At 37.9% G+C, this 27770-nt stretch overlaps 1 protein-coding gene and 1 long non-coding RNA gene across 2 annotated transcripts in view; both read right to left on the bottom strand.

Moving 5' to 3' along the window:
• LRP2 (LDL receptor related protein 2) overlaps positions 1-27770 on the bottom strand; it is a 213535-nt gene that overhangs the window by 159709 nt on the left and 26056 nt on the right. Inside the window, exons 2-4 of the mRNA XM_050750442.1 lie at positions 13859-13966; positions 11857-11979; positions 6177-6293 (exon numbers count right to left, since the gene is read on the bottom strand). Coding sequence (XP_050606399.1) covers positions 6177-6293; positions 11857-11979; positions 13859-13966 — 348 coding nt within the window. The remainder of the gene's footprint in view (positions 1-6176; positions 6294-11856; positions 11980-13858; positions 13967-27770) is intronic.
• Positions 406-6166, bottom strand: LOC126932019 (uncharacterized). The gene is made up of 2 exons (XR_007718082.1): positions 3068-6166; positions 406-970 (listed from the first exon to the last, which is right to left on the bottom strand). It is a non-coding gene; the product is annotated as an uncharacterized LOC126932019 (long non-coding RNA).

Here is a 27770-nt window from a genome sequence, read left to right as displayed (position 1 = left end):
ATACCTTATGCATATAAAGACGAAGCAGACTTTAAAAAGACCAAACGCAATAAGAATCTCTCATACTATACCAAATTTATCTCAAAAATAATCTTTTTGTTGAGACCCCTCGCCTTCCTCACCATCTCAACTATTCTCTCACCTCCTCTCTCCCTGCCTGCCTCCCTGAGAGGACTCTTACACACCACTCTTTGTTCTGTAAAGGAATGCCTGGAATGGACACAAGGTACTGTGTCTTGGAGCTCAGTGTCTTAATTTTAGAAGCTTGAAAGGGTATGAACTACAACGTAGGGGTCTGGAATGACAGGCAGGGCTATGAACTACAACATCAAGCTCCCTAATCCTTTTGAATATTGGAGGGAAGAATTGAGTCCTTTTTTGGAGTTTTTCCAACATCCATTACTATTTTTAGGTAGTTTCCAGGTACCTAATATATTCATTCCTATAGGCCATTCTATTTCTGAGAAATAGAAAAACAAAAGCCCCATTCACAGGCTAATTCTAAGTTTGTCCACAAGTAATGATTTCCATGCATCGTCACTGCAGAAATAATAAAGTGTCATGTCTCATGAAGATGATTTCTGACTAAGCCTCACTTAATCTTTGATCACATGAAAACATTCTAATTTAAAGCAACTAATAACAGCTGTTAGATACCTAATGCAACATTTAAAATAACTAAGTACTGCTATAACTAAATGGATTTCAGCAATGATCATCAATGGCTACTCACATCACAGACAGCTAGCTATCCTGTGTCTCCTAATGAAAATACACACATTTACATAAAAAGTATTCTTGCCTTCCCTTGTTTCCGCCCCCCCCCCCAAGAAAATCCTTGCACCTGTTCAGTCTCCTAAATTAGTGGTTCTCAACTGGATGATTTTGCTCCTGGAGGACATTTGACAATGTCCAGAGTCACCATACTTGGAACTAGAAGATAAATTAAGCCCTATCTCTACTATACAACCTCAAACAAGTCACTCTTCTCTCTGAAATTTTCATTTATTCATAAGACATTATAATAGTGCCTGCTCTATTGTCCTCATAAAGTAACCTAACAGTAACAACTAGAATTTAATAATGCTCTGAAATTTACAAAATGCTACAAAATATAACATACGATTTATCATTATTATTAATCAAAAATATCTTCTTCATTTGCCTCAATGAAGAACCTACTGTGTGCTTTACAATTTTGTGACAATTTTGGATTGTCACAACTGGGCAATGCTACCGACATCTAATGGATAGAGGTCAGGGATACTGTTAGACATTCTACAATGCACAAGAAAGAACTGTCCGGTCCCAAATGTCATTAGTGTCAAGGTCGAGAAACCCTGCTCCAGGTCTAGCTACTAATTGCCAGGAAATACAGAGGACAGAGAACATGTTAAAGGACATCAAGGGACACAATGAGCACAGCCCAGACTGTGGGAAACTCCAGGACAAGTGACCTGGGGTTTTTTTTAACAAGTAAATTGCAAGGGGTAAAGAACAGAAATAGAAGGAAACCCCACAAATTGAAAGGCTTATGAGACACATCAACTAACTTGAACATAAATATTTTATTTGGACTTCGATTTAAATAATCAAACTGTAAAAAATAACAAGATGATTGGGGAATTTTAAAAACTGGCTCGATGTCTGATTATTTTAAAGAAGAGTTGTTTAATTTTTAGGTGTGATAATGATATTATGTTTATGTTTTAGTCCTTATATTTTAGAGACAAATACTGAAATATTTACAGGTGGAATTATATAATGTCTAAGAAATATTTCAAAATAATGGGGAGAATAAAGAGAATAAATAATACTAGTTATGAGTTCATCATTGATGTAATTATTTGGTGCATACAAAGGGGTTCACTATACAATTCATACTTCTTTTGTATATGTTAAAAAAAAAAACCTTCCATACTAAAAAACGTTTAGACAATAATATGTAAAAATAATAAAATAGCTAAGTAACCTTTAAACAAAAATAAGTTACACATTTCTATTTCTAAAGCAAAATCTTTTAAGAGCACAGACATACGGTTGAGACCTAGGTTAAAATCCTGGCTCCCCTACTCTTACATCTTGATAATCTTTACACTCTCTGTAAAACAGAGCTGGTCCTCATACCCCCCTTGCAGCATTGATGTGAAAAGTGGGCAAGATGGTGGCTGGTGCTCGGTGACTGGCAGTTCCCTTTCCCACTTTCCACAAGAGCTTTAAACAAAGAAGGAAAACAAAATGGGACCACTCCTGCGACCCGTCCCCTATACTAACATTTTCTAAGGACTTTGATCCAGGCCATTCATTTCCTTCCTGTACATATCTGACTGTGACCAGATCAAAGCACTAACAAAGAATAAGAAGATTCTTTTCTACCTTTCCCCTGATTTCTGAGGTTTTTTTTTTTTTTTTTTTACACTCCTTCATAAATGAAACTTAGCAATCAATAAACAAGGTAGAGGGAAATAGGAAAGAATACCTCATTGCAAAATCCCTTACATGCATGTGATTCATTTTAGGCCACAATGTGCCCTGAACGGTTCATAACGTATATGATTCCAGAAACAATAAGCCAAATTTGGTTTTCTTTCCTTAGTGAATCATTATTTCACCAACTATTTGTACTTAATTTTTTTTAATTAAAAAAAAAAACTTGATTAAAATCTCCTGCCCAGATATAATAGCTTACAAATCTCACTTCCTCTGCTTCATTCCCTTTTACAGCAGCTACTTGCATATTCGTAGCCTGCCAGGTTTTTGCCAGAAGGTTCACTGGCAAAGTTGTGAGCCGGTTGTATTAGTGACTTTAGACTTGGCTGCAAACATTCTGTTTCAGCTGACTTTTATTTTCCCCAAAGTAGCAGTTCCTTTAGTCCCACTGCATTTGCAATGAAGCACTCATTTTCATCTACTTGTAAATAAGGGATAAAGACACAGACTTTTGGCTGGTGGTCTCTTAACTCGTACAAGATAGGACTTTCTCCTTCTGTAAATAAAGCCCTCCATGAAGAGCAATCACCATACTTGGAACTAGAAGACAAATTAAGCCTTATCTCTACTATACAACCTCAAACAAGTCACTCTTCTCTCTGAAGTTTTCATTTATTCATAAGACATTATAATAGTGTCTGCCCTATTGTCCTCATAAAGGAACCTAATAGTAACAACTAGAATTTAATAATGCTCTGAAATTTACAAAATGCTACAAAATATAACATATGATTTATCATTATTATTAATCAAAAATATCTTCTTCATTTGCCTCAATGAAAAACCTACTGTGTGCTTTACAAAGCACTGAAAGTAGAATCCTTGACCCCTGAACTTGCTATTCTGTGGCATCCAGACACACGCTACCATCTCTAAACTTGCCAGAGTTTAGTCTAAATTCTTTGCATAATTTCCAGAGTGAAGGTAAATCCAAAGTGGAAACACTGTAATCTCTTTCAAAAAATAAAGACACATGCACACGTATGTTTATTGTAGCACTATTTATAATAGCAAAGACTTGGAACCAACCCAAATGCCCATCAATGATAGACTGGATAAAGAAAATGTAGCATATATACACCATGGAATACTATGCAGCCATAAAAAGGAATGAGTTCATGTCTTTTACAAGGACATGGATGAAGCTGGAAGCCATCATTCTCAGCAAACTAACACAGGAACAGAAAACCAAACACCACACGTTCTCACTCATAAGTGGGAGTTGAACAATGAGAACACATGTATACAGAGAGGGGAACATCACACACCGGGGCCTGTCAGGGGGGTGGGGGTCAAGGGAACGGAGAGCATTAGGACAAATACCTAATGCACGTGGGGCTTAAAACCTAGATGATGGGTTGATACATGCAGCAAACTACCATGGCACGTGTATATCTATGTAACAAACCTGCACATTCTGTACATGTACCCCAGAACTTAAAGTAAAATAAAAAATAATTAAATAGATAGATAAATAAGAATATTTAAGATGAAAATTAGAACAGAACTATACTAGGAACTGTGTGAGGAATGGAGAGACAAGGACAAATAGCACAGACGCTTCTCTCAAAGAAAAATAACATGCAAGGAAAAAAGCACTGGAGAAGCATCTTTTTTAAAAATGCACCATGTGGTCATGGTATGGATGGAAGTATAGGTCTTGCCTTTGCACATATACAAGTATGTCTTCCATGAACAGTACAGTTTGAAACGTACAGTGACTAGAAACAATTCGCTTGCCATAATCAACGTATGTTAGCTCCTACCCTAGTCACGGCACCATACTGGGAAGTTTAACAAAGTTTACACAAGATAGCTCTTTTATCAGAAAGCATAAAATCAACCATTTGTATCAAAGGAAGGAATTTAGAGACAATCCAGAGAACTAAAATTAAATCAGAATTATAAAACAATAGAGGCAATATCCTGTGAGAATAGGCTAAAACCTTGAATTTTCAGTCGGAGACATAATAACTGAAAATAATAACTGAAAAGTTTATGATCAAGGTTTCTAAGGCACACGAAAATCTGCTCACCAATTAACGGAATACTGGGATAATTCCTTGAAGTTTGAAATACAAATTTAAGAGCAAACAAAAGGAAGTACAGTCATGAACCGCATATGGCTCTTTCGGGCAACAACAAACAGGATGGGCTACATGTACTACGATGGTCCCCTAAGATTATAATACCATATTTTTGCTGTACCTTTTCTGTTTACATATGATTAGATACATAAATACTTAACATTGTCTTCCAATTGCCTATAGTATTTAGCACAGTAACATGGTGTGCAGGTTTGCAGCCGAGGAGCAAGAGTAAATGCCTAGGGTATATACTGTTTACCCTGGGTGTGCAGTAGGTTAGACCATCCAGGTTTGCTTAACTACACTCTATCGTGTTCACACAACAACATAATTGCCTAACAACACGTTTCTCAGAATGTGTCCCCCTCATTAAATGACACATGACTATATCTTTACACAGCACCTAGTAAACTTATGAAATGCAGGAGTGCACTAAAAGGCCTGTCAGAAATATATATATTATATATATATTAAAAACATATGTAAACATACATATATTAAAAACTCAAGGAACTTATGGAAAAATTCATAAATGATAGACTTGTAAGAGCTTTTAAGAGAAACTGGGGCCAGACACGGTGGCTCATGCCTGTAATAACAGCACTTTGTGAGGCCGAGGCGGGTGGATCACCTGAGGTCAGAAGTTCAACACCAGCCAGACCAACATGGTGAAATGCCATCTCTACTAAAAATACAAAAATTAGCCAGGCATGGTGGCGCACGCCTGTAATCCCCGCTACTCAGGAGGCTGAGGCAGGAGAATTGCTTGAACCCGGGAGGCGGAGGTTGCAGTAAGCCAAGATCACGCCACTGCACTCCAGCCTGGGCAACAAGAGTGAAACTCCTTCTCAAAAAAATAAAAAATAAAAAAGAGAGAGAGAAAGAAACTGTGGTATGTCTGAGATTAAAGACAATTACATGGACTATAGGACTGGCACAGCAGAATAATTCCTATCTTCTCATATCCTAACAGTTCTATAGAAGCCTCGAAAGAGGAAGATTGTTCTTTACTTACCTGTTACTACATAATGAACTATAATTGCACTTTCTTATTTTGGTGTGGTAATATTTATACATTATACATAGAGTACTATGATTTATATGTCTTATTTTGTGGTGATCAGTTACAGACAGACATAGTATGCTGCTGTTATAGGAAAAGCCATTTTCAAAATGTAACACTTTTCCAAAGATAATCTGAAAAATGTTGAGTCCATAAAAGCAGGAAAACTAGTGAGAAATTTGACCTAGAAACTCACTATAGCTGTGTAATAACAGTTAAAATTGACCAAACTAGATTCTGTACTCGATGTATTTAACTATCCTTCCTGTTGGAATCTATGTTCATGTTAAAAGTTTCTTACCATAAAAAATACAGAAACTTGATGCACTAAGGCAGGACACTCTTAGAATGTCTTGTTAAAAATAGACTCTTATCAGAACATCACCCCTAATCCACAAAAGAATCTGCCAAGAGATTGCAATAACAAGAGGCATATTGTAGGCATTTATGTCCATCAGCAAATCTAACAAATTGATTAAAATGTCAAAGGGACAAGGGTGAAACCAAATACAGTGCAAGGACTAAAACAGACTCACGGCAGTCATTCTCGTCAGCTCCATCTGGGCAGTCTCTGACGTGGTCGCATCTGTATTCACCTGGGATACACTGACCGTTGGAGCATGTTATCTGATGACTTGAGCATGTACTTTGTGCTGTTAAGAGAAAAAATTATTACTTAATTTATAATTATTGCTACACACAGACTAATCTATTGGCATTAACAAGGATATTGGAAAGCATAAAGTTCGTAGGGACACAAGATAAAGTACCTGACTACCACCAAGCTGAGCTTACAATGCAAAAGCAAAAGTATAATATTATCAAAATGCCCAGAGAATAGTGTCCACACTCAAGCATGCTACATACACAATTACATTATCAACATGTGTAAAGAATACAATATAGATTTTTAAACTATATGGTGAAAAGGTTAATGAAATAAAAATTTTGCAGATATAGGTATTAACCAAGGATGGGCAAGGTCCCCCCAACCCACCCATTGAAATCCTAGTATAAACAAGAAGGAAATATACCAAAGCTTTAATAGCAGTTATTCCAGAGTGGTGTGAATATGAATATGAGTGATTTTATTTTTTCTGTATAGTTTCCTCTATTCTATAAACTGTTTACATTGACCATGTATCAATTTTATAAAGAGGAAAAAAAAATTTTAAGCTAGCTTGATTTTATCCCGTGTTGATTAACACAGGTAAAAGCAGGGCATCATCAGTTCATCAAATTTGCTTCCAGATAAAACAGATAAAATCCAGTGAATTGATGCCCACAAGCATGATGTGAAAACTATCCTGTAAATCTGAGGCAGGAATTACCATAACATGGTAACATTATCTTATCGTGGGATTTTAAATCGTCTACATACAAAGAGCTTTGGGGGTAAACGTGATCCTCTAAAAATTATAATATAATCCCCTGATGGAAGAAAAAATGTTTGCCCTCAATTTTTACAGAGCTTTTTATACTTACATATAGTATAGATATTTAGGTTCAGCAAAACTTGGTTTTCTGATAAAATTAGATATCTGTTAAGGAATGTATGACCAAAACTTAACATGAAAAACCTTTTCAAACAACAAGTAAACCTGGCACTATGGCTCGTGCCTGTAATCCCAGCTACGGGAGACTGAGGCAAGATCACTTGAGGCCAGGAATTCAAGACTAGCCTGGGCAACATAGTGAGCTCTTTATATCTTAAAAAAAAAAAAAAAAAAAAAAAAAAATTGGGCACAGTGGCTCACTTTCAAGTAGCTATAGTCCTAGCTACTTGGAAGGCTGAGGTAGGAGGATCACTTGAGCCAAAAAAATATTCTCTTTTTATGTAGTTATAGTGAGCTATAATCACGCCACTGCACTCCAGCCTGGCAGCAAAGCAAGACCCCTGTCTCTAAAAAAAAAAAAAAAGGAAAATGTAAAAGATAAGTAGACAGTGACAGTTTTCAAGGTGGTACTTGAAAATTCAAACACAAAAAAATTATCATATGATAAGATATTTTATAAAACCATAATTAACACCCTTCTCCATGCTTAATTGATTATATCTTCCTTGTCATTTTGTTCCTTCTTTCTGTTTAATTAATAAAATGGTGTCATATAATTCTGGAATAGCAAACAAAATTTTTCCAGGCAGCCTATTTCTAACACTAAATAATTTCATATTTTCTCTAAGTACCTTATACCTGTGGGTCCAATTTTACTTCTATTAATAAAGGTAGAATAGGTAGATTTTTCCAGAAGGCACTTAAATGTCTGAATTATGCCCATGGCAGAGAGACAATTTTATCTGAAAAAGGTTAAAGAGATTAATACTTCCTCATTAAATTTCCATATAATTTATTTAAGTATATATTGCCAATTTTCACATAAAATTAAAGAACTTTCTTTTATTCCCGAGAAGACAAGTCATGAGTGTCTCAAACAAAATATGAAAAGAAACTATGTCAGGTGTCAGTACTATTTCAATTACCTTGGCTTTCTTCTTTACATCAAGCCCAAATAATTCTAAATGTTGTGCTTAGGTTTTCAAAGGGCTTACGAAGGAGCAATTAAAAGCTCATTCAAATGTGAGGAAACAAATTAAAATTATATAATTCCATCAACCAATCTAATGCTGAGATTCATCTGTTCATTAATTATACAAACATCTGTTGAGGGCCTATTATGTACCACACAGTATAGCAATATGGGAATCTGCGAATGAGTAAGGCACAATCCCTACCCTCAAGAAGCTCATGGTCTTCTAGGGGACACTTTAAAGAGTAATTAGAAAACAGTTATGAAAGTGGACTATAGGCACACAGGAATGATAGAACCATCAATCTGGGAACTTAATGCACTCTGGGATGGGAACATGCATGGGGACCGTTTCCTTGAAAAAGTGATACCTCCCTGGGTCTTAAAGAAGCAGCAGTCAGGTAGGCCAAAAGCAAAGAAGAACCATCTAGCACTGAGCATTCAGCATTCAGGCAGCTTGCACAGACACAAAAGGCTAGGACACAGCATGGCACGCCCACAGGAACTGAAAGCACTGCTGTGCCCAAGTGGCCACTTCAAGACAAGAATAGCAAATGATAGACATAGGAAAATAAGCACCAGCCACATCCTGGAAGCCACTGTAAACCATGTTAGGGAATTGGAACTTTCTCCTGGAATTAATGGAGAGCTACCAAAGAATCTTAGTTAGATCAGCATCAGTGTCAGAGAGAATCTAAGGATGCACCAGACTGGAGGCAGGGAGGCCAACCCAGAGGCTACTGCTGACACCCAAATGAGAGATGTTGGCAGTGGGAGCAGAAATAAAGAGATGGGCCAGACATGGTGGCTTACACCTATAATCCCAGCACTTGGGAGGCCAAGATGGGTGGATCACTTGAGGCCAGGAGTTGGAGACCAGCCTGGGCAACATGGCAGAACCCCATCTCTGCAAAAAAAATACAAAATTAGCCAGGTGTGGTGCCATGCGCCTGTAGTCCCAGCTACTCAGGAGGCTGAGAAGTGGGAGGACCATTGGAGCCCAGGAGGTCAAGGCTACAGTGAACCATGATTGCACCACTGCACTCCAGCCTGGGCAACAGAGCAAGACCCTGTCTCAAAAAAAAAAAAAAATCTGTCATTACAAAAAAAAAAAAATAGAGAGAGAAATAAAGAGATGAACTTTAGAAATATTTATAAGGCAAATTAGGCAGGAGTTGGTGATTCAATGTGGGCAGTGAAAAAGAGGAAGGAATCAAGAATAACTTCCAAGTTTCTAGCGTGGGTGCTTAGGGGATTGTGATAGCCTTTTCATGCCAATTGATTATATAGTTCATGTCACTTACAGCAATCTTTCTTCTTCATCTAATAAAATAGTTTCATTATGAAATATGTTTCACAAATTCAATAAGTAAAAGAGCTTCCATCTGCCTATTTCCGATAACTTAAGACTGATTTTGTATTTTCTGCCAGTGCCTCATAGTGGGTTAAATGCTATTTCCATTAACAAAGATAAAATATGTTGCCTAGCAAATATAGAAGGAAAATCCAGTTCAGGAAGGAAGATGATTATTTGCAGTTGGGACACCTTGAGTTCAAGGCACCTTGCAGAGGTTCAAAGGTAGTTGAGTATAAAAGACTGAAGTGTGGACAAAAATCTGGGTTGTAAACACAGATTTAGGTCTCATCAGGCCACAGAGGGTCACTAAAATCATGAGAATAGTGAGACTATCCTGAGATTATCTAGAATGAGAAAAGCTGCTCAGGGCAGGACTCTGAGCAACACCAATACTCAAGGGCTGAGTAGAAGAGGAAAATAAAATGGAACGACCAAAGCAGCTCAAAAGAGAGCCAGGACTGCTGGGAGTCATGGCAGCCAAGGGAGTGGTGTCAAGAAGGAGGAATGGTCTCCAGAGTCAAGTGCAGTCAAAATGCCCATCCAGTGTGACAAGGAAGGAAAATGCCCATTGGCAATCAGGAGTTCTCTGGTGACTTTAGTGAACACAGAGGTGGCATATTCTGTTTGTGGTTAAAAGATACCTAATGGAGAATTTTTATATCATTAAAAATGGGAGAATTGCCTTATGAAACCCATGGTCATTTAAAATGATATGCAATATTGTTTTAAAATGACTGCTATAAACTTATCTCCAGCCTCTTCTCCCAAGCAGTTGCCTTAGTAGTTCCAATCCCCTCTGTATTATTATTAGCAAAGGGTCATCCACCACACACTGAATCGCAAAATAAAGCTCAGCTTTCTTCCCACTCTGTGAGAGGAATAAGGGAAAACAGACTCAAAGCTATATAGCCAAAAGATGAACAACCCATCATTTACGCATTTAGTATCTATTTATTAAGAACCTCCTCTCTACCTGAGAGAATGTCAGGTCTTCAGGATGCAAATTTTGAGACTTGAGCAGCTTTTACACAATCAAGAAAGGCCGATAGGATAAATATGGCAGAGCAAAAAAGCAAGGAAAAACTGGATAATGTTACTGAGCTGGGAATTAATCAACCCTAGAACAATCCTACAGTTAGGCTTCTTATTATGTGAGATAATAAATCCCCTTTTTGTTTAACTTTTCTGAGTTGTGTTTTTCTTTCCTTGCAGCTAACAACATCCGCAATGATACAAGAATGATTTTAAATTATACAAATATCCTTAATAGAGAAAGGAATGGAATGATACACATGAGAGACAAATTGCTCACAGGTCGCCATCTTATATTTACCCGACATTACTCTCATCTGAAATTATTTTCAGGCCAGGCATAGTGGGTCATGCCTATAATCCCAACATTTTGGGAGGCCAAAGCAGGAGGATCACTTTAGCCCAGGATTCCAGACCAGCCTGGGCAACGTAACAAGATCGTATCTCTACAAAAAATTTAAAAATTAGCTGGGCATGGTGGTGCACACCTATAGTCCCAGCTACTCAGGAGACTGAAGCGGGAGGACTACCTGAGCCCAGGTGTTTGAGGCTGCAGTGAGCTGTGATCGCACCACTGCACTCCAGTCTGGGTGAGAGAGTGAGACCCTGACTCTAAAAATAATAATAAAATAAAAATAAATAAAATAAAATTATCGTTAAACCTATTAAAACAATTTTTTCCAGTTTAATCTCAAAGAAATTAGAATTTAAAGGTTTTTTTCGAGGTAACTGAACCAAACCACCTCAATGTCCAGGGATGCCTCAGTTGCCAAGATCCGCTTCATTGCTACTATTTTCTTTCTTGTTCCAATTCATCCTATGGTGGCTGCGGCAGCAGTCACTGAAGTAACCACCAAGAAGCCCTCCAACAGACCTACCTGCTTCCACTAAGTCAAAAAGAAGAGAGTTTAATATTGGGGCAGACGGGGTGGAAGGTTTGAATACAAAGTATGCCACAGAGCCAAAGGACTCATTCAGCTGTCAACCACACACATGAAGACACCCAGCTATACACACCAATAGATATTTGGTTTCTTTCTTGAGCATAACATAATCAAAATTAAAGACTGGGAACCTATCTCATTTCCGAATTGCTGGGGTATATTCATAATTCTTCAGTACATCTGTACTTTCAATATCATCCAACCCCTGAATGAGATTGCTGGCATAGGTTCCCTTATGATTTAAGGCCCCGCTCCACATTTATAAAGAATCATCCCATTGTGTGTAACCTCTTTGTGACAGGTTGGGTTTTAGGTGTCCACAAAGCCAAGCAAGATTCCTCTCTAAACACTTACAGCAACCTTGATGTTCATCTGAGCCATCATCACAGTCTTGATCTTGGTCACACACCCAGGAGTTGGGGATGCATTGTCCCTCACTCTGGCACTTGAAATAGCCCTGCTGGCAGGTCACGACAGCTAAAACAAACCAAAAGAGAACTCATTATGGCAATCATCCTCCCCACTATACTAGCAAGCAATGCTTGTTCCAGAAGAGCGTATCATGTCAACTGCTCCTCAATTTATTTGAAGGCAAATAGTAAACAACCCTTATACTAGAGTCTGTGGATGCCAGAGTTCACTTTCAGATAAACTCAGCAACAGCATCACAGCAAACTCATGAACCAAAGCAACTTAAAAACACAGAGAATAAAACAAACAGCAGACATACACACAAATTATGGTAAAGGTGTTAGATTAAAAGCTTCACTCAAGTAAAAATTAACCATGAGTTATTGTTAAACTATTTGTTTCATAATAACTAATAGTAAAGTATCATGATGAACTGGAAAATTCATGAGATTTGGAAAAGAAAATCCAGAATCAAATAATTATTATTTCCATGATTTACTTGCTTTAGGATCTTTGGCAGGTTCTCTGAACCTCGTATGCATCATAAAATGGGGACTATACTCATCTCACGGTTTGTTGTGAAAAATAAGTTAAATAATGTATGTGAAAGCACCAAGTAATGTTAGCTGCTCTCACTATCGTCATTGGTATTGTTGTTATTGTTATTATTTTTACAGGTCAATAAAATATAATACAGGTAACAATCTCTGAAGAGTTGTTGGCATAGCTGTTCACTTATTCCTTTACCCCAGATACACTGCTCTTGCCTTTTTGCTTTTATTGTTTAATTAAAATGAACTCAGTAAGCCCAGTGGAGGCAAACAGTTAGCACATGATCGTGTCTCTACAAATATAGTTTAGTCCCTTGTTCAAAGTGTAGTCTGCAAAGTAGCAGCATCAACATCAGCAGGAAGTTTACAGAAACGCAGAAGCTCAGGTCCCACCTCAAAATACGGAATCCAAATTTGCACTTTAATGAGCTCCCAGGTGATCCATTTGTGCATGAGCGTTAGAGGAGCACTGTACAGGACCCAGTCCTTACCCTTCCTCCCAGTTTCAAATGCGTTGTCATCTAAATGACACACCAAAGTTTGACCGCTATGGTATGCCATAAGATGGCCAACAATTGCAAACAAAAATTTTTCACCTGCTTTTCTGATTTTTGAAAGAAAACCCTCATTAGTTCACCTGCTGAAATGAAGGAAATTGCAGATGTATGATTGATCACCTATGAGAAGTTGGGAAGAGCAATGGGATCTGTGCACAGACTTACCAACTGTAAGAACTTTAATAAATGACTTAACTTCTCCAAGTCTCAATTTCCTAATCTGAAACCTACCTCAGAAGATTAGTGAGAAAACTAAATGACAAAATGTATGTGAACGTCATTTAATAATTAATTAGATTTGAGGTTTACTACATTACCATATTTTTAAAATTTTTTAAAACTAGAATTTTTAAAAAACATAAATCACACGAACCAATTATGTGATTTCTTTCGGGTAATTCCAACAAGTTACTCTACATCCTTTACATAAAAATGGACTCCTCCTTGACTTACAAATCATAGTAGTTCAGATAACATTATTTTTTGTTTGTTCTTATGGGTGCACAAAATTCGCAGAGTGAATATCAGTAATAATCTCTTACAGGCTTCAGAAAACTGCACCCAAATATGTTTCCATATTGAAGTTGTGGTCAGGGATAAGGGTGAGATAGAAACTAATATTCTATCATCAATGTGAATTGAACCCCTACCTCAGAAGGGAATGAAATCATTGTTAATGCCACCAGTTCTCTATTTAACCACACAGATCTCAAAAGACTTTGGCCCAGACCTGACTCTGTCACTAAAAGGCATACTCTTCTCTTTGTTGCAGGTGAAATCACCACGAAGCACTTACGTTACTCAAAATAGAACTTAGCCTGGCCCCTCCTCACTTACCACAACCAATTTCATCCGTGTCATCTGAACAGTCTTTGGTCCCATCACACCTCCAGTCTGCAGGGATGCAATGCCCACTTCCACAGCGAAAATGCTCACTGTCACATTCTGCAATAACAGACAGAAATTTTAAAAACTTATGCCATGCAGATATTTAACCGAAGAAATATAAATTTTTGATAAAAATGAAAAATTATTCAACTAATCACATAATTAAAGAAATACAAATTAGAAAATTAGGAAAACATTCTCCCAATGATAATATAAAGATATTTATTCGAATATCCACAAGAAGAGAGTGATTTTCATACACAGTTGATTAGTGTATACCTTGATGGAACTCATTGGGAAAGCTGTTTGACAACATGTATCTTGCTTTTTAAAAACACTTGATCTTTAATTTAGTACTTTTACTTCAAGGATTTTTTTCCTAAGGAACAAATCAAAGAAGTAGACAAAAATGTATGTATAAAGATTTTCATCACAACATTATTTGTAACAAAGGAAATTGCAAACCTCCTAAATGTCCAACAATAAAAGGATTATATTTTTTTACATCTCTTTTTGACATATTAGTAACTTATAAAATGGTTATGGAGAAATTCTAAGTACTTAGATAAATACTCATAATTTAATGTAACAAAAACAAGGATGTAAGTTTGTACTGATAACAGAGTTACATATGCAAAGAAAAAAAAACAGCATAAAAAAGACCAGAATGTTAACAGTGCTTATCTCTGATTGATAACATCATGAGTAACTTTTCATTTGCTTGACTATACTTTTTTGAGTTCCTCACCTTATTTTTTAAGTGATTTTTTATTACTAAATCATATACAGCAGGTTATGACCTTTCATTCTTAGATTCAGACTAATATTTTGTCTTAATTTTTTAAAATTAAGTTATAACTTGCCAGATCTATAAGCTCATCTCTGCAAACAATTTTTTTAAACCAAAGAGCCAAAAACAAAACAAAACAAAATCTCTGCAGCCAACCAGAGTATACAAACTTGACACCAAAAGTTTGACAGCCCAAGTGGCAGTGATAGTCCCTAGTGATACTGGAAGGACAATATAACTTAAACAAGCTCATTTCACTGAACAAATATATCCTGTGATTTTCCTAGGTCTCCCCAAGGGACAAAGTTCCCCAAATACCTGGCCAGTGACCTTCCCAAGCATTATGTGCCACACAGAAAAATTTTTCAAAGAGAGCAGCCACTACCAGCCCCACTTAAAGACTCAAAACTATTTTATTCTTTCACAAACTCATGGGATAAAGGAGCAATTTTTGGAGTTGGAAGAATAATTACATCTTCCCCATGTATTTAAGCAATCATGCTAAATTACCCATTTCAATTTTTAGTTAATTAACCAAAATTAGGTAAATATACAGATCAATTACCTACTCCTAAAATAAACAAGCAATGTGCTGTCCTGATTTGTGTAAATGCAGGCATATCAACAGCATGACATAAACATAGTTAAGTGATCTATTTCTAGGGTATATAGGCTACTTTGTTCATGGAATGTTCAAATCTGATTGTCTGGTAGTGACATCCTGATTTATAATGTATGCTGCAAATGGTCAGAAACTTCGCTTGGCTAAATGGTGGTACCGAGTGGTACAGGAGTACGTACACCCAAATACCTTCTATAGACTAATGCATGATGGTGGTTGGTGGTGCAGGTCTGGGGTTGGTGGTGCAGGTCTCTTATCAACTACCTTTAAAGCACAACAACCTCCCTTGCAAAAATGCCCCTAAGGAATGTACAAATTCACTCTGGAATCCCAGAACTTCTCATTGGATTTTGTTCTACAAAGCAATATTTCCATGGGAGATTAGGGGCTTTGGAGGTTTAGCTATTAACACAACATATATTAAATCACTTTTATCAATTAGGTCTATTGTTAGTAATCCAACATAATACATTTGTAAGTTCAGTGTATTTGTCTCCCTTAGTATCTGAGGTTGTAAAGGTAGTATCTTCTGGTTGAAAAATTATAACAATCATAAAGAACAGTCCTCTTACAGACAGTTTCATATTGCTATGGAGAAAAGAAAAGTATAAACGTAGAGACTGAGTACTCAGGAGGAAATTATCAGAACAATATACATTGCCTGTTTTGAAAATATATATAATTAATGCTATTTCTTTAGCAACTTTTATTACAAGTCCCATTTTTGAGGAGTGGGGTGGGGGGACTTGTTTGTTTTTGCCAAGCTAAAATGCCAAGTTAAACACATCATGAAAAGAACACAAAATAGAGACCCAAAAGTCATTTTATAAAACACTTTGAAGTCAGTTATTTAAAATCACACATGTGAAAAATGAAACTAATGGGGAAATGTTGCAATTAAGTAATTTTTATAGGCAGTGATTTTCACACTTGATCTCCTCACTCCATTATCTAATATATCAAATCCAATTTACTCAGTTTATCAACAAATCTATAATTCATTTGTCAAATTCACCTTTTCAGTAGTAACTTCGATGCCTGTTTCTAACTCCCAAATGACTATTGTTTGGAAATATCTCTCCAGAAAAAACAAACTGATACTTTATCATTGCTGGCTGACCTCTCAGCAATCAGCCAAATGCTTCACTGGCCTCAGAAGCTCATTCTCTCATAAAGGGAGTATGTGTTGTTTAAAAATAAACCAAATATAAACCACTAGTTTAAAGGTCTGGATTAGGTCTAATAACAATTGCAAATGCCCCTGACTTCAGTTGGTCCATATGCACTTTATTTTAAGTGTTTTGTTTTAAATAAGTAGCCTTTATTCACAAGCCCTCCAAAAGTTTTATCTAGATATTATCTACCTTTTCGTTATTTAAGTATTTAAAGTTTAAAAAAAAAGTTGGGGGGGATGATTTCACACACTGGAGCCACCCACAGGGAGAAAAAAAATCTACATAGAGCCAGTTTTAAAACTTTGTTCAGAAAACAGTCTCAAAACTGCCATATTCAACCAATCCAGTTTTAGCCAAGAAGTAACCTTGCAAACAATCATTTACGTAACTTTAAAACATTCTCCAGGAGCCTCTCTGGTTTGGGGGCTGCCTGATTTAAAAAAAGAAAAAAAAAATTCCCTCTAGTAAAAACCAAGGATGAAAGGAGGAAAATACAATCCACATTGAAATAAAAATGTTTTGTTAAGAACCAGGCAATCATCGCAAAGGAACCATCAGAACCAAATGAACACCCTATCTCTCAAGCACTAACCCCTGCCTGTCCCATGAATCAGAATAGATGATGCAAAGATGAAAAGAAGTACTCATATGGCACTTAAATGGCATGCACCATTCTAAGTGCTCTGCCAACATTAGCTCATTTAATCCTCATAATAACCCTATGAAATAGATGCTGTTATTATGAACATTTTGCAAATAAATAAATTGAAGCACAGAGCAATTCAGTAACTTGCCCAAGATCCAATAGCAAATATGTGCAAAGCAAGGATTTGAATCTGACAGTTCTGATTCCAGTATTCGTGCTACTTGACCACTACTCTATGTTCCCTTTCATCAAAAGAAAAAGTTTATTCCACTAAACTCAAGAATGAATGGAAAAAACTGATCCCCCAAAGCTGCTCTCAGTTAACATTAACTGAGTTCATTATTGGGCTGGCGTAGAATCCATAGAGCTCATATACTTCAGTTGGAGAAAAAGAGTAATCTACTTGGTGACTAACATAGCATTAAAAAATTATTGGGCTTCGGAAACATTGCAGCAATCAAAAGCAATGCAAAAAAAAAATTTAAGCGTTTTGATATCTGTAGTAAAATTTATATTAGACATAGGAATAAACTTGTTTCCCAACCTCAACCTCATAAAGAGCCCAAAGCTAGGGAAAAAAAAAAAAACAAGAGTAATCCTTTCTTCATAAGTAGCCATATTCCAAGCTTCCTGGGTAAGTGTTGGACTAAGAGTGTGTTAAGATAAGATATTAGAGTAACAGATAGCGCCCAGAGAAAAGAAGTCATTTGCCTGTTTGTTTTCCACAGCAAGGAAAAATGCTGGATTGAGAACATTCCTCTGTGTCATTTACAGCCTCTGGCACAGCACCGGGTGCTCATGGAATAGCTAATGCATGTTCGTCAGGAAGTGTAGAATTCTCTTTGTAAAACTCAGCCTGCTGAGACCATTATGTATCAGAGATATAGAAAGCTATCAGAACAAACAATGTTAAATAGAAATTTACCATCTTAAATCCATAGAAAGAAAAATGGAATCTGGAATAATCTGAAAAAAGAGGAATATCTAGAAGTTTTTATTAAAAAAAAAAAAAAGAAAGAAAAAAACATTGAGTCATATTAATAGCAGTTTCATTCTTTTACCCTTTCCTTGTAAGTTTCCTTTTTCTTCCATAAATTCTCTTCTTATAAGATAAAGGCGAGTAGTAGTCAATGGAACATTGTCCAAAGTTAACAGAGTAAGGTAATTTCTATGGCAAATCCTATTTCCCCGCTAGATCCTCTTAACACATACTGGTCCTTCCAAACAGTTGGTCTACCTGAGGAGGTACAGTCCTCTTTTTAAAACTGTGTATGACTAAACCACATTTTAATAGTCCCACCTTCACTGAACTCAAAGAAACAAACAAATTTAAGAGGCAATTCCTTAACTTATCTATAATTTTTGCTTCACTTTTTCTGTACTTAATTTTGATTCCTTTGGTATTGATAGACACACTTCTGATATTCATAAGTTGGCCGACGGTTCACTACAATTCCCATACCTTGCCCACATAAACAAGGCCAGTCCCCTTTTAAAGATTTAGGGTCACTGGCTTATTTCCAAAATTTTACACTATAGTGATGATAGCCAAGAATAGCAAATTATATGGAGCATCCTACCCTGTCTAGTGTCAAATTGATAGAATAGTCAAGGATTCAGTTAATGAAACTGAAACAAGACATGAACAGCAAACCAACCGACTGTTCTCTTTCTGTGCAACATTTTAACTGCCTGGTTTTCCTTACAGATCACCAAATAGGTGGCAGGAATTCTTTTGGTTTTTTTTTTAATCCAGTTTACAAACCACTGAATAGACTGCTTTGTCCCAATTATTGTTTCAGAGCCCTGATGTTTTCTTAGAGGAAAACAATACTATAAGGACATTTCAAGAAGTCAGAGATTTGGGGACAAAACCCACAATGCAGTTTGATGCATTATCATGTAGGCATAATTTAAGTGCAAAAATAAATGAATAAACAAATAAGGACAAAAAGAATATGATGCCAGATTCACTAAAGCCACAAATAAATTCATAACTACTATGTGCAGTTGTCCGAGGATCAGTGGAAGAACAAAGAAAAATAAGATATGCTTCCTTTTTGACAGAGCCTATAAGTTTAGTGGGGGCAACAGTGATTTATATGTTATAAATTAAATATCCATGCAATAACAATAGCTGATACTGTTTAATGAGTACCTACTATGTGTTAGACAATATATAAAGCTTTATAGATATCCACTGGATCCTCTTAGAACTGTATGATGTGAGATTTATACTTATTTAACAGAAGGGGAACCTGAGCCTCGGTGACATTAACCAACTCACCCAGGGCCACAAAGGTAGAAAATGTCAAAGTCTGATATAGCCCCAGGACCTGTGTGACTCCAGAGCCTGTACTTATTTCATCATTTCATGTCCTGCAAAGCAAATGACAGCATCTGTTCACCCAGAACTTGCCAGCAATATTTTAAGTGTTCCCCATGCATTACCTTACTTATCCTCACAACAGCTTTGTGAGATGGTATCAATGGCCCCATTTCATAGATGAGGACAACGAGACTTGAACAAATCTCACAGCTAGTAGGTAGTGGAGCATGGATTTACACTGAGGCAGTCTGACTCCAAAGCTATGCCATATGACAACAGACAATTTGATTCCAAATAAGCAATGGATATAATAAAAAACAACTGGCCTTGGGGGAAAAAAATAACACTGCAGGCTGGTGTCATCAGAGAAGTCTTCATGAAGAATTATAAGACTACATTGGGTCTTTGTGAATGAGCAGGATTTGGGGAGGTGAAGAGGGAGACCAGGCTTTGTCTGTAGGGTCAAAACAACTTGACAGGCCAGGCGTGATCGCTCACGCCTATAATCCCAGCACTTTGGGAGGCTGAGCCGGGCAGATCACTTGAGGCCAGGAGTTCAAGACCAGCTTGGCCAACATGGTGAAACTTGTCTCTAAGAAAAAAAAAAAACTTGACAGAAGCTTAGCATGGGTGAGGGTCTAATAAGTATGGCCCACGCAGTGGGGACCTCTTGGAGAGTGGTAGGCAACAAGGCTGAGAAGATGGAGAAAAAAGAGCTTTGAGTGCCAAGCCAAAGAGTGACTATCAAATGAGTATGAGGGTGATTACTCAGGAAATAACTGTGTTAAAAGTGAAGGTCACTCTGAGTAGGTAAAGCCTGAACTAGCATGCAGACTTTGACCATGAGAAGAGCTTGGAGCTCCACTTCAATCCCTAGAACCTCACCACAACCATGAGCCCAGTGAGCAGGCTGGTAGGTGCTTCACCAAGAGGCTGCTAGCAGAGAAGGGTCTCACCTTGCAGCCCCTCCAGCTGCCCCAGGAGGATCCAAAGCAGGTCTACTTGCATGGCAAACTACCAACAGGTTCCATGAGGCAGGGTCCCCAGTCCCTGGGCTACAGACCGGTACTGGTCCGTGGCCTGCTAGGAACCAGGCTACATAGCAGCAGGTGAGAGGTGGGTGAGCAAGCATTATCGCCTGAGTTCCACCTCCTGTCAGATGAGTGGCTGTATTAGACTCTCATAGGAGCACAAACCCTATTGTGAACTGCACATGAGAGGGATCTAGGTTGTGCATTCCTTATGAGAATCTAATGCCTGATGATCTGAGGTGAAACAGTGTCATCCCAAAACCATCCCTCCCCCACCACCTCCCCATTGTCCATGGAAAAATTATCTTCCATGAAACCAGTCCCTGGTGCTAAAAAGGTTGGGGACCACTGCCTTAGGGCATTGCCAACAACATCCTAGTGACCATCCCCCACCATCCTTTCCAAGCTGGACGTGTCTGCGTATCCAGCCCACAGAATCCAGTCAGCTCTCTAGATAGTTGATCTCAAAGATTACTTAAATATTTGCTTAGTAATTAAAATAATGTGCCTTTCCAATAACCAAATGGCAGCAGAATGAGATGTACTACTTGAGCAGCCTCTCAATTCTGAGCAATGAGAGATTAAAACTGAGCCATTTATAACTGAGCTACCCTTCTCCGTTTCCATTTAAACACTAGTCACCTGTCTTTCTCCCCTGCCCCCAAGGCTCTCACATCCCGCTTGTTTTTTCATTACGCACCTCTCACCTCTACAATCAGGCAGTCCATCAGCACTATAGAACATTATAAGCAAAGTCACACTTCTCAGAGGTTATTCGGAGGATGCTATCGCCATTTAGGTTGGGATAATTACTCACTTTGCAGAACTGTCCTGGGCAAAGCAGTATGTACACCATCCCTGGCCCCCACCTGTGGAACACCAGTAGTGCCCCGCCACATCACTGTGACAAAAAACACTCCCAGGCACGTCCATGCCACTTGAGAGCGGCAGTACCACCCCCAGTGGAGAACAACTCAGAGCCTCTAAGCAGCTTGGACAGTCAGAGCTCAAAATTATCTTAGCCCACATGAAAGAGACCATAAAAAAAAAACCATAATAAATTCTTCCCTTCTAAAGATAATAAAATTTCTTAAACAGCAATCCCACTCCTCCCCACCCATCAATAAGAGCACCTAGGATTGGGCAATTGCACGCTGCATCTGCTAGTACCAGCAACTGGAAACGAACTCCCCTCGGAGTGTGATAAAGAATCTAAGTTCCAGAAAGGCCTGTTTCACCCTGGAATGCTCCATTCCATCACACGTCCACAGGTCTACCCCTTCAAGGGGAGGGGACCACACTGGAAAAACACAAGCATCTGAAATCCTCAAGTAGTTCGTCATTAACATAAAGGATTGTGGCTATGAAAAACAGTCATAAACACATTGCGTTATGATGCAAACTTTTCCCATCCGTATTCATTATCAGAGCAAAAAATAATAATTTCTTCAAATGTCCTCTCCCCACCCCAACTGCATACACTCACAAAAAAATAAAAATATAAATTGACAATCACTCAAGTGCCCAAACATTCAAAAGAATGTCCAAGCTTTTACTAAGAACGCCGAGCAATGAAAATTTCCTATTAGCGAGCATCAAAGCACTGAAACTGTATTTGTATCAGTCTTTTCTGTGCTCCCCCTGAATAGCTCATGCAGTGCTTCCTCTATCAACTAAGTCACTGAGGTTCCTAAAGAGGAACCTTCCCTCCACATGGAAGGAAACTAAGCTCAGGACCTTCATCTCCTCTGCCCCCGATCCCCACTAGGGACTAACTGGTTATTTACATCTTTCATGGCAAAAGAGCTACACTTACAGGATGTTGAAAAGAGCACTATCCAAACAGAAGAAAATTTAAGATGGCCTGTCTGCCCAGGTAAATAAGGATCCAATGAATCAAACTACTTGCAAGAATAGCATGCCCTTCAGCACCTGATGACTTAACACACCCTGTGCAAAAACTACAAATCATTCCCATTTCAGAGCACATTTTCAGTCCCAATCACCCAGAGAATTCCTATATGGCTTTTTGATTAGCAATATAAATTACTGGAAAATGGTTGAGTGGACTCAAACACTAAAAAAGAAAATGGACATTCATGAGAAATAGATGACAAGAGAGACTTTAGAAAGGCAGCTTTCTTGCCTAAGGCTTTTGAATGGTGTATCAGACTAGCATTAATAGATAGCATCAAATTAGGGTTTTTCTGATTAATTAGGTCCAAGTGTTGAACCATAAATCAAATTGACATGGATATGTTAAAGCTATAAGCATCACTTTCATTTTGGTCATCTTAATAATCAGATGAGATCACCAGGTTATCAAATGAACGATAGTTTGATACTGCAAATTATGACAATAGCAACAAGAAGAGAAGAAATTGACCGTCAATTGGTAGATTTGGTAATTCCCCATAGCCATAGGCTAAATTATTTATAACTACTAAATGGGCCTTCTTGACTGAATCATACAAACACCTTGCTGTATTCCTTCTCCCTAACTCCATGTTATTTAGTTCTTGACTATCGCAATAGTTACAACAAGCTCTAAAGACATGAGAAGAGAGAGAAGAGGCAAAAACAGAGAGAAAAGAATAAGGGAGAGAAAAAGAGAGAGGGCAGAAAGGAGAGATGTTAAGGTTAGCAATCAGTGTCCAGACACTAGATTTCATGAGACCTAGCATCTTGCATTCTAACCTTGGTTTAAATGACACTTGGCATCTTGCACCTCAACCTCAATTTGGTACAAAATGGCAACTCACCCTTATTTGGCTACGGCCCAAATTCAGACCGAAGCAGTATGTAATTGCTAAGTGGGCTTATAAGTCACAAGTTACATGATAGGAACTAAATAACCTCCATTCTAAATGTGTAAATTTTCAGAAAGTAGAGATCAGGTATATACATAAATATATATACACACACACACACACACACACACACACACACATATAATTGACTCTAACGAAATCAATGCTTCAACATCAATAAGCAACTCTGACAACAGCTCTTATCAGAAATGTTTATGCTTGGTGATGGTGAGGCTCCTGCATTGTTATTCACACAAACACTATACTTTATCCACAGTTCATTCGTTAGATGAATAACTGAGTTGCACACACAGGCATGCCTCAACCTTGACCATTTAGTGATGGGCATGTATGGCTTCTGCCAACAGAGTAAGAATTTTCTTAAACTATTAAGAAATATTGTGCAGCAAGAGTGTCAAAAAGATTTCCAACAGTAAGTTTAAAAGCCTCTTCTTGGGCAGTAAGTACTGATAAACATCTAGTAAACTGAAGTCAACATTTTTAATAAAAATGTAATATGTCATTCCCTTTTTTAAAAACTGGTTTTGCTGCTGTTTTACACAATATTTTTGTATTTTTCCCCTTTAGTGACAAGTTATGCCTTGGAAAGGATTTTATAAGCAGAAAGTTCAAAATTCTCCTGCCATGACCTGGATATATGAAATATAAAGAACAGAACAGATGAGATGAAGTGGCCTCTGTATTCCCATGGCCTGTTACAGGACCTCCTAGTACCCAGCCTACCCTCAATAAATGAACTATATATGGTGTGTTAGAATATATGTGTGAAACCAAGATGATGTCCAAAAGATGACAAAGATATCTACAAGGAAGGTAGAAGGGAAGGAAGAAAGGAAGGAAGGAAGGAAGGAAGGAAGGAAGGAAGGAAGGAAGGAAGGAAGGAAGGAGAGAAGGAAGGGATGGAGGGAGGGAGGGAGGGAGGGAGGGAAAAGGGCTACAAGAGTACATCTTACCCTACAATCAAAAACTGTAATTTGTATTAGAAGCAATTTACTAATATAGCATAATCATGATTTTAATTTCCCTATACAGAAACAAATGTAACAGCAAATCATTGCCTTGTAAATCTATAAAGAAAGACCTATTATATTTGCAAATACTCTCAGGGTAGAATGACACTAAATTTCCTGTGTCTCCCCTACTATATTGCTCTTAACAGACTGAGCAAAAAGAACTTCAGAACATGCCTCACCAGCAGGTTATCTTTACGCCAGAAGTCCCTTGGCCCTGGTTTGTTATGCCTGGGCTCAAATAGCATGAGCAGGTCTCCAAACCACTTTCAGGCTCTGCCAATGTCATCACTTCGTGTTATAACGTGATTGTGATGACTTGAAACAATCCAATAGCTTGTTGACACAGAATCAACAATATTACATTGTCACCAACTGATACCCACATGTAATAAAGTGGTGTTCAGGTTTCTGCACAGACATGATAAATTTATAATGTCCTCATATTAGTAGCAACATGAATAAAATTACAAGTTTATCTGCAATGATTGTCAGAAATGGAAGGAAAAAAAGCAGAGTATATTTCCTAAGATTTTGCCTACTCTGTGCTTTAAATATCATTAGTAATTACAGTAAAAAACCGTTATCACTATTATAAATATAAAATCTTAGAATTTTAATGCTAAAAAAAAGTATGGCTTCAGTAATAAATTAAACCAGAAAGTGTATACAATAAAATCTCTACTAACTGACACACAAAAATTAAAGCCATTTGCTTACTGGAGTTTTGTTTGTATTATACTTTTTTAAAAGGCAATTAAATAAAATAAAATGATATTAGAGAGTTGGTCAAGAATAGAGTTTTCAGAGACCATCTCAATTCTGAGTGTTGGGTACCTATAGTTACAGTCTTGAATTAGCATGAATGAGTTAATATGCAGAACATGGATCCATAGGCATTATAATAATTAAGTAAAATTTCAATTAAATTCAGTAAGAATGGCTAAAATGAGAAGAATAACAATGGAAAAAACAATAGCCAAAAAGCCAAGAGATGTATGGCTTTCAACTCTGGCAATGCACTGACTGTCCCTATGTCATTCCAGACTCTAAGTTCCATGAGGGAACTGTTTGTGTCTCATTTACCACTGAACCTTCACTCAATAAATATTTGTTACTGAGCTGGTTTAGCTTGATGAACTTGAATTTAAACTGATACAGTATGCAGTTTTCTTACCTACAAAGTTTCTGACCTGCAAATTCAGGTTATGGTGAAGATTAAAGAGGTCCCTGTAAACCTCTGGCACAATGCCTGAAGCACAGCCGTCCCTCCATGAAAGGTGGCTCCTTCCGGGGCATTGCCACCACTCATCTAACATTCTAAGAGTTGTTCCCCTACTATCTGACTGAGAGAAACTTTCAAAATCTAAGCCACCTTCCTTGGTAGGAAGCTCAACACTGAAAGCACAGATGGTGGTGGTTGCCTCCACTGGCCCAGTCTTGGGTCAAGGGCAAGAGTGAAAATCAAGATTTATTCTAAGAAACACAGGTCAAACTAGAGTCAAAAGCAAGCTTGCTCCCAATTTGCTATTTTCTTGTTTATGTATTTTTATGTTGATTTTCTCGTTTATATATTTTTCTATCTTCCTACAATGAGCATTTTTATTATTTTGTCTATTGTAAATCATTCATATTTCAGGTGATCCTCTGGAGTTTTACATGAAATACTGTAGGTGTATAATTCCAACACCAAAAAGAAATTAATGATAAATATACAGGCTTTCCTAGAATAGACCTTAAGTCATTATACTGTACATTAAACTTGGACATCGTTATCTTTCTATTATCATAAAAGGATTTCTGTTAACCTCAACTCATGCCTTGGCATAAGCCATAGAATTGAGGACATAAAGAAATTCAGGATTAATCTACTGAAACCAAGCTAAAAAGTTTTCCATTTAAAAAGTCTGGCCAGCACAGTAGCTCATGCCTGTAACCCCAGCACTTTGGGAGGCCATAGCAGGAGGATCTCTTAAGCTCAGGAGTCCGTGATCAGCATAGATAGCAGAGAGAAATCCTGTCTCAATAGAAGAAAAAAAAAAAAAAAGGAAGTTCAGTGATTCTCCAGGTCCCATGTTTAAAAGAATTAACTTCAAATTTTTCCTAAAAGCATTAAAGGCCAGGTGTGGTGGATCACTCCTGCAATCCCAGCAGTTTGGGAGGCCAAGGTGGGCAGATCACTTGAGGTCAGGAGTTCAAGACCAGCCTGGCCAACATGGTGAAACCCCATCCCTACTAAAAATACAAAAAGTTAGCCAGGCACGGTGGCGTGCACCTGTAGTCCAAGCTACTTGGGAGGCTGAGGTGGGAGAATCTCTTGAACCAGGGAGGCGGAAGTTGCAGTGAGCCGAGATAGTGCCATTGCACTCCAGCCTGGGTGACAGAGTGAGACTTCATCTCAAAAAAAAAAAAAAAAAAGCATTAAAAATATTCACTATCCTAATTCTCTAAACTTTCTCTTATATAACAGAAGAATGCATCAAATGTAAAAATATTCTTTGACTAAAATAACATATAATAATTCCTTTCTAATTCATTCAAAGAAAAACTTAATATTATCTTAAGTTGCTACCTTATTTCTGGTTGAATAAGAATAGATTTACAGGCCGGGCGCGGTGGCTCACGCCTGTAATACCCGCACTTTGGGAGGCCGAGGCGGGCGGATCACAAGGTCAGGAGATCGAGACCACGGTGAAACCTCGTCTCTACTAAAAATACAAAAAAAATTAGCCGGGCGCGGTGGTGGGCGCCTGTAGTCCCAGGCAGGAGAATGGCATGATCCCGGGAGGCGGAGCTTGCAGTGAGCCGAGATCGCGCCACTGCACTCCAGCCTGGGAAACAGAGGGAGACTCCGTCTCAAAAAAAAAAAAAAAAAGAACAGATTTACATAAACCTAGACATCCTGCTCCTGCAAAAGAAGGAATGAGGCCAGGCACAGTGGCTCATGCCTGTAATCCCAGCACTTTGGGAGGCCGAGGCACTTGGATCACTGGAGGTCAGGAGTTCAACACTAGCCCGGGCAACATGGTGAAACCCCATCTCTACTAAAAATACAAAAAAATTAGCCAGGCGCGGTGGCGTGCACCTGTAATCCCAGCTACTCAGGAGGCTGAGGCAGGAGAATCACTTGAAACCAGGAGGCAGAGGCTGCAGTGAGCTAAGATTGGGCTACTACACTCCAACCTGGGTGACAGAGAAAGACTCCATCTCACACACACACACACACACACACACACACACACACACACACAGAGGAATGAAATACCCCATTGCCATGACCCCACTCCTATTCTTTTTCAGTAATGAAACAGAGAGACCTTACTACCCTCCAAAGTATTCTCCACTGCACAGAGCAAACACTCCAAACTAAATGCAACCCAACAAACAGGTACTGAAGCTCTGGTAGACCATTTATCTTTGCACTCTT

The sequence above is a fragment of the Macaca thibetana genome, chromosome 12 (genome assembly GCF_024542745.1).
Source record: "Macaca thibetana thibetana isolate TM-01 chromosome 12, ASM2454274v1, whole genome shotgun sequence".
Taxonomy (NCBI): Eukaryota; Metazoa; Chordata; class Mammalia; order Primates; family Cercopithecidae; genus Macaca; species Macaca thibetana.
This window is presented reverse-complemented; position numbering and strand designations above follow the sequence as displayed.